The following is an 8,101-nucleotide window of genomic DNA, read 5'->3' as shown; positions in this document are numbered from 1 at the left end:
AAATGACATTTTTCCTTCCTACTTTCCAAATTTTCTCAATGGACATGTATTACCATTATAATCAGAAAGATACCTTTATTTTTTAAATGTCCACAACTGGGCAAGCTAGTTTCAAAAAATTAGAGGTTTGATAAATATACTTGATTTGAGAAGGAGAATATTTACACCAGAATTACATATTCTGATAGATAATATTCCTCACAGAAAAACTGTAAAGGACAGAAAATGTAGAGATGGAAACTTGTATCACCAGACTCTACCTACTTAGAGATACTTAGCTGTTCTTTAAACAGAACTGAGCTTAGCTTTTTAGAAACAATGGCCCCTCACATCCAATGGCAGTGAGATCAACAGCAGTTTGCTTAGTAAAAGTTGAGTCTATTATGTGACAAACCTGCTATCTCAGAAGTGTGGCTCTCTGGGCAGAGGCCAGAGAATGCTAAAAGGACAACTCTTGGTCTTTGCTTGCCCGGTGTACTTTCCCACTTCACATGGTATTGGCAATCTAGTAATTGGAACTTCTTTTGGGAACCAACCTTTCCCCAGGCTTAGTTCATGCGTTTTAGGTGGTTTAGACAGGACTGAGTCCAGTCTACCCAAAGGAGGAATGACCTAGGCTTCAGTCAACCAGTGGATTCAATGTCTAGGGTCAAGATGGTTCATTAACATAAGCTAAGTGTCAAATGCAAGGCATTTGTTAAAAGCATTGACAAAAGACGTGGACTCTGAGCATTTGTAATTTTAAAACAGATGTTAAAATCCCTAGAAAAGAAGCCAGGGTGATGAAGGGGTTGCCCTATGGATTTAGTAAATAGTGGTCACGCTCTCTTACTGTCTTGTGCCTCCCTCTACCATGGCCCTGACCATGCTGGACCCTGGTTGTTGCTATTTCTGTCTCCTCCACCGGACATGCTCTCTGAGAGACGGAGACACATCTCTGGTATGTTGGATCATTCAGATAAGGAGCTTAAATACACAGCTGCTAAAGAAATCATCCTGATGGACTCAGCACGGAGCTGAGGCAGTGGTGGCCCTATCACTGGGGACTTAGGTTTCTGGGCTCTAGAAACCCTCCAGGCTGATACCACATCCTCCAGTCCCCACCTTGTACACTCGCTGTCCTGTTCTGGGCTGGAACAAGTGGTCTACTCTGAGTCAACTTGTGTGGGTTCTGATGTGGTCACAGCAAAATTCTCACACAACCACCCCAAGAACGTCATCAGACAGAGGGGTGGGGGCAGGGAAGCTGTCATAGAAAGCCTTCTAGGATGAAACACCACAAACCAGAGAGGAGTTCAATGTCAGTGAGCCCATCTGCACCCGCGTCCTTTCCTGGGAGCTAAAAGCACAGAGGAAGCGCCAGTAGCCCCGACCTGGGCAGCCTCCTGGGAAAGATGCAGCCACTCCTGCTCCTGTTCCTGCTGGCCTTTCGCCTGCCTTCTGGGGCCCAGGCAGGTAAGTGACCACCCCACCCTCCAAGGCCCAACCCCCTCCCAGTGGGCACAGCCCTCCTGGCCCTTCTGCACACCCCTGATCCACCTATCCACCAGGAACATTCTGCACCCTGTTGTCATCTTGCCTCCCACTCTCAAGTAGGGTGCTGGGTAAGCCACCAGCAGAAACGACAGAGCAGAAGACTAGTTTCTAGAAAAGCCAGTGGGTACTGTCCCCTCCCCAGGCTCTGCCTTTGCCATCTGGAAATGGAGATTTCCTAGAAGTACATAGCAGAGGGTGAGAAACTGGAAAAGAGAACATCATAAATCCCCCTGCAGAGGACAGAGCAGACCTGGCTTCCCTGTGGGATGAGCCAGGTACTTCCCTCAGCATCTGCTTGGGAGAGAAGCCCAGGCTCAGCAGACCCCACTGTGGAATGGACCATGGTCCCCAGAAGACTGCTGTTACCTTGGCTCTATCCCAAGGCTCTTCATCCTTCTCTCCAACTCTGCTTTTCTTCCCAGGCTGTTAGCGGCTCCCCTTTTTCAAACAGGACCTTGGCAGACATAAACTTCTCTGCTTTCCAGAATCCTAGGAGCACTGGCTCTATCAGCCTTCATCTGGAGGCTCCCTGGGGAGGCTTGCCCTCACACAGCCAAACAACACTTACCTAGGTATTTACTACATGTCCCATGGAAACAGGCCTTGTGAGACGATACCTATATAACTAAACTTGGGCCCTAAACACAGGATGATGGGGGCCTTAGAAACTCACTAGAAACAAAGCAAAGTCAAGAGAGGGACTGCTCAGGATCCCCTAGGATGTCTCTGTCCCTACGACAGGTATGCTCCTCTCTGATCATGTGTAGAAGAAAGATTCACACACAGACCGAGACACAGTCTTTTTCCCACTCCCAGGGGAGGGAGTGGAGGCCCCTCCCACGCTCTCCCAAATTCGGGCTGTGCCGGCCTGGTGCATTCAGTGGGTACACAGGAACAGAACAGAATTTTCCCTTAGGAGAGATCATCGGGGGACATGAGGCCAAGCCCCATTCCCGGCCTTACATGGCATATCTTCGTATCAAGAATCAGAATAAGGGGAGAAAGTGTGGTGGGTTCCTGGTACACAAGAAGTTCGTGCTGACGGCTGCTCACTGCTATGGGAGGTAAGGAGCGACCATGAGCCTGTACCGCCCTGAAAACCCTGGCATGGAGCCCTGCCTTCTGCCCTGGGCACTCTGAGGAATGCATGAGCCAGGGGACTCCTGAAAGTAGGTGAGGGAGGTCAGGTTGGTGGTGGGGAGAGGGGAGGCCAGAACCAGGTGCATTGCTGGAGTAAGAGAAGAGCTGGGACCTGCTTTGGCATCAGAATGCAATCTCATCTCATTCACATGTTTCTCTGGGTAACTGACCCCAGTCACCTATGGCTCCAGAATCCTACCTCAGCCACTGAGAAGCAGAAGGCACAGACAGCTCAAACCTGGGAATCTCCTGTTTCCTCTGTTACCCCATCACCTCCAGCGCTGCCCACCCCAACTGCCACCTGCCCTTCACAGCCCCTGGGCTATATCCTGTGATTCCACACTCCCACACCCCACTCTGCCCTCTGTGTAGCTCCATCCAGGTCACCCTGGGGGCCCACAACATCATGAAACCAGAAACGACCCAGCAGGTCATCCCCGTGAAAACAGCCATCCCTCACCCAGACTATGATCCCAAGAACTACTCCAACGACATCATGTTACTGCTGGTAAGGAAACCTCTTTGCTGCCCTTGTTTTCCTGGGTCCACACTGGTTCTTCCTCCCACTGGGACCTGTCCCCTCCCTCCTTCCATCCTGGCTTCCTGGCCAGTGTCCCTAGCTCAGGGCAGAGAGAAGACAGTACAGCCTCATCGGGGCATCCAGGCCCCAAGGCCACTAGCTGAGCTGGACTCTCTTGCCTCTTCCCAACAGCTGGAGAGAGAGGCCAAGCAGACTGTAGCTGTGAAGCCCCTCCGCCTGCCCAGGGACAAGAACCGGGTGAGGCCAAGACAGGTGTGCACTGTGGCCGGCTGGGGGAAGATGGCCAAGATAGGCATGTACCCAGACACTCTGCAGGAGGTGAGGCTGGAAGTGCAGGACGATGGCAAGTGCAAATCCCGCTATCCCAAGCATTATGACCGCACCATTGAGCTGTGCGTGGGGAACCCAGATGAAAAGAAGTCTTCCTTTCAGGTGAGATTGGGTGTCTGCTTAGCATGGGTCTAGGGGCAGGGGTGTTTGGGGAAGACCTGGGATCTGGAGACCCAAGCAGTGATCTTTCTCGTGAGGAAAGAAGGGGGAACAGCTAGAGATAGGGGGAACCCAGACCCTCTGCGAGTCTGCTGAGGGTATAGGATGTATTCAAATGAGGTGCTCCTACAGGTTGAATTTGCCGCACTCTGCCCCATGTCGGGCCACCAATGCTAGAAACCTCTGCTCCTTGGGCATGCAGGAGTGAAAACCAGGTGGCACCTCAGAGCTGGTCCCCACCTGGGTTACCAGGCTTGGCCTCTATGCTGAGTGTCAGCCCTGCCCACCGGCTTCTGGGTACCTAAAGAGGAGAGTGCAGCCTGCAGTCTTTCAGCACAGGACCTGGGACCCAGGGAAGGAGAGGGAGCTGCCACCTGGGGTGAAGTGAAGCACTGACAAGGTCCGGCCCTGTCCTGTCCTCCCATCTCCTATGGGGTTCACACAAGGCAGTCTTCTCAGAGGGGCTGGGGAGAATGGGGGCAGCAGGAGAACTGATTCACTCCTTCCCTATCTCTGTCCACAGGGGGACTCTGGAGGCCCTCTCGTGTGTAACAATGTGGCCCAGGGCATTGTGTCCTATGGACAAAATGATGGGACACCTCCCCGGGTCTACACCAAAATCTCACCTTTCCTGCCTTGGATAAAGAAAACCATGAGAAGCCCCTACTTACAGGAGCCAGACCATTTGCTCTAGAGCTGATCCAGAATCACACTCAAGAGGGTGGCAGGGAAGGCAACAGCAATGGAATAAATGTGTCTTACCTGAATGTCAGCCATCAAATAAAGGTCTCTTAACTGAATGTGAAGGGCTGGTTTCTTGTTTATTCATTGACCTTCATTCCCTAGCATCAAATCTGTTCTTACAAGGCCAATTACACAATTCTGCTATTTTCTGCTTTCTCTTCTTTATCCTCCACCCCTTTCCCCCAACCCCATGCAAAGTTCTTTCCAGCTTCTGCTTACCTGCACCTGTCTCTCAGACCCTGCCCTTCTGCCAGCGCCAAAGCTGAGTACCACCAGGAGAAACCATGAACCTCTCTATGCCTGGGGCTCAGGGTGAACTTCTTACATCCTTCCTCTGTGTTCTCTGGAAGGGAGGAAGGAAACACTGTGGGCCTTGGACACCAAGCTGGCCCAGGCTAGGACACCAAGCTGGCCCAGGCTAGGACAACAGCTCAAGGATGTAGCCCTACAAGAGGGGTATCACAGTCACAAGGCCTGAGAGCACCAGACAGCATCCATGGAGAACAGGGCTGGTCAGGTGGCTCTACAGAAGTCTTGGTCCCATCTGTCACCTGGCCAGGCCAGCTCAACCCCTTCCATGTGTCAGGGTCCACTAGCTGCCGGGTCACTCAGTAGCTTAAGTCCCTCTCAACCTGTCCCTCTTGTCACTGCCAACCTCTAGGCTGAGATTCCCTGTTGGTCACCTTGGGCTAAATCAGCCTTTGATTTAAAAAGAGCTCCTCTGTTCAGTAGGACTGAAAAGGACAAATTTTTTCCATCAACCAACCAGCAAATGCTAACTAAGCACCTGCTAAGTGCCAGGTATTGAGTGGACAGAATGCAAGCTCTATCACCTGAGTCCAGGTGAACCTGACACTGTTGAATTTCACCTAAACCAACTAAACCCTTCTCCCTCCTCCACACAAGTCCATGTGACCTACGTCTCTGTGGGAAATGCACACGAATCAAGTATTTATAGTTATTTTTATTACAGGCTGTATCAATGTTATCGCATGTGACTCTAGAACAGCAGTGTATGGGATTTGGAAATAGCAGTGTATGGGACTTTAGTCATTTAGTCCCTAGATATGAAGTTACTAAACTTTGTTTCCTAGAACATGCTCTTCACCTAAGGGACAGGGCAGCCTTATTTTCATTTGCTTCAAAAGTAACAGGTATAAGGGGCACCTAGGTGGTTCAGTCTGTTAAGCATCTGCCTTCTGCTTAAGTCTTGATCTCCAGATCCTGAGATCAAGCCAGTGGGGAGTCTAGTTCTCCCTCTCCATCTGCCCCTATTCCCCCACCCCCATTCACTCACAAATGTGACTCTCTCTCACACACACAAATAAATACATAAAACTTTTTTTTAATAAAAATAAATAAAATAGAGAAAGGAGCAAGATGGAAGACAGTAGGAGGCCCAAATATCATCATGTCCCAGGAGCACATCTAGATAGTTACCAAAACATTTTGAACAGCTACAAACTGAAGAGAAAAGAGAAGAGAGGAAGAGCAGCAATTCTAGGAACAAAAAATTGACCACTTTCTGGAAAGTGGGACGCACAGAGAAGTGAATCCAAAGTGACAGAAAGATAGACCTCAGGGGAGGGGCCAGCTCCAGGGAAGTGAGAGAGCAGCGGAGCACAAAATTGGAACTTTTAGAGGTCTGCTCCACTGCGGGACGTCACTCCAGAGGCTATGCAGGATGTGAAGCCCTTGTGGAGACAGTGTGGTCTCAGGACCTGCAGGGTAACAAAAAGACCAGGGCTGTCTGAGTAGCAGAGCTCCCAGGTATCAGAGTGGGAAGCCGGCTGCAAAGACAGAGCCAAGGAGTGAGCTCTCAGCTCAGGGTTACCTTACACTATGATCCAAGTCACAACCAGGCCACTGCTCTTCAAACAAGGACCCCATGAGTGGACGAACCCGGGAGACTCATCTTCCTCCCCAGGGAGAATTCCAGGGAGGAGCAGCACAGGAGTGAGGCAGTAATCTGCTAGGTTTGGAGACTCCAAATGGGGCTGTGCACCAGAAATAGAAACAATTGGTCACAGGCCAGGTGAGCTCGGAGAACAGCTGGAAACCAGGGAGACTGGGAATGACTGACCTCTTTTCTCTGAGGAGTGGGGCCCCAAGCTCTTGTCTCCTCTGGGCTGGAGACTGGGAGGCTTCCATTTTCATCCCCATTCTCCAGAGCTCTACGAAAGAGTTCAGGGAACAAAAGCTCCCGAGCACAAAACCAAGCAGACTGCTTAGCCTGGCCCCTGGCAAGGGTGGTGCAATTGTACCTCAGGAAAATACATTTAAAAGCAACAGGCCTCTCCCTGCGGAGATCAGCAACAACATCAAGTCAAGACCAACTTCACCGATCAATGAGAACTGTGAAACTCCACAGTTAGGGGAAAGAAATGCATAGAATTCATGGCTTTTTCCCCCATGATCCTTTAGTCTTGCAAAATTAAATCTTTTTAATTTTTTTTCTTATTTTTTTATTTTCCTCTTTCCTATTATAACATTTTTTAAAGATGTTTTATTTATTTATTTGACAAACAGAGATCACCAGTAGGCAGAGAGGCAGGCAGAGAGAGGAGGAAGCAGGCACCCTGCCGAGCAGAGAGCCCAATGTGGGGCTCAATCCCAGGACCCTAGGTCATGACCCGAGCTGAAGGCAGAGGCTTTAACCCACTGAGCCACCCAGGCACTCCCTTATTATAACATTTTTAAACTATTTTAACCCCACTGAGCCACCCAGGCATTCCCTTATTATAACATTTTTAAATTATTTTATCTTATCAATACTTTTTTAAAATCTTTTTTAAGTTTTCACTGTCATGGTCCTTTTTGTTTTTCTTTTCTTTTTCCAAACAACTTATCAATTCCCTTTTTAGAATCTTATTTAAGTTTCATCTTTACAGTCATAGTCGATCCCTTCATCATGTTTACCTTTATTTTTGTACATATAAGTTTTTCTTTCTTTAAAATTTTGGGAGGTAGTTTCTTCTAACACACCAAAATATACATAAAATCAAGTGTGTGTCTCTGTTCTATACACCACTTTAATATACATATATATTTTTCTCTTTCCCCCCTTTCTTGTCTCCTTGGTTTCAGGTCTTTTCTGATTTAGTTAGTGTATATTTTTCTGAGGTCACTGCTACCCTTTTAGTATTTTTCTCTCTCATTCAACTATTCCTATCTGGATAAAATGACAATGCAGAAAAATTCACCACAAAAAAAAAAAAAAAAAAAACAAGGAGCAGTACCAATAGCTAGGGACCTAATCAATATGTACATTATATGTCAAAACTAGAGTTCGGAATAATGATTATCAAGATGCTAGCTGGGCTTGAAAAGAAAGCATGGGAGATACTAGAGAATCACTTTCTGGAGAAATAAAAATCCCTTCTGGGGAAATAACTAAAATCTAATCAAGTTGAAATAAACAAAAGCTATTGAGGAGGTACAATAAAAAATGGAGGCTCCTACTGCTAGCATAAATGAGGCAGAAGAGAAAATTAGTGATATAGAAGATCGAATGATGGAGAATAAAGAAGCTGAGCAAAGGAGAAACAAACAACTACTGGACCACAAGGGGAGAATTCAAGAGATAACTGATAGCATAAGACAAAACAATATAGGTTAACTGGGATCCTGGAAGAAGAAGAAAGAGAGGGG

The 8,101-nt window shown here is 48.2% G+C and overlaps 1 protein-coding gene across 1 annotated transcript; it reads left to right on the top strand.

The window, feature by feature from the left end:
- Window positions 1-1,286: 1,286 nt before the first annotated feature.
- LOC131998761 (granzyme B-like) lies at window positions 1,287-4,486 on the top strand. The gene is made up of 5 exons (XM_059371235.1): window positions 1,287-1,455; window positions 2,453-2,600; window positions 3,049-3,184; window positions 3,389-3,649; window positions 4,230-4,486. The coding sequence occupies exons 1-5, from the start codon at window positions 1,395-1,397 to the stop codon at window positions 4,398-4,400; spliced, it is 777 nt and encodes a 258-aa protein (XP_059227218.1). The 5' UTR covers window positions 1,287-1,394; the 3' UTR covers window positions 4,401-4,486.
- Window positions 4,487-8,101: the final 3,615 nt, after the last annotated feature.

Source organism: Mustela nigripes, chromosome 13 (assembly GCF_022355385.1).
Source record: "Mustela nigripes isolate SB6536 chromosome 13, MUSNIG.SB6536, whole genome shotgun sequence".
NCBI lineage: Eukaryota > Metazoa > Chordata > Mammalia > Carnivora > Mustelidae > Mustela > Mustela nigripes.
Note: the sequence above shows the minus strand (reverse complement) of the source record. Positions and strands in the feature narration are given on the sequence as shown.

Bases quoted from the DNA above. Each gene is read 5' to 3' on its own strand.
- LOC131998761 (XM_059371235.1), top strand. From the start codon at position 1,395: ATGCAGCCACTCCTGCTCCTGTTCCTGCTGGCCTTTCGCCTGCCTTCT. The intron at 1,456-2,452 runs GTAAGTGACCAC...ATTTTCCCTTAG, and splicing joins GCCTTCTGGGGCCCAGGCAG to GAGAGATCATCGGGGGACAT. The intron at 3,650-4,229 runs GTGAGATTGGGT...CTCTGTCCACAG, and splicing joins AAAAGAAGTCTTCCTTTCAG to GGGGACTCTGGAGGCCCTCT.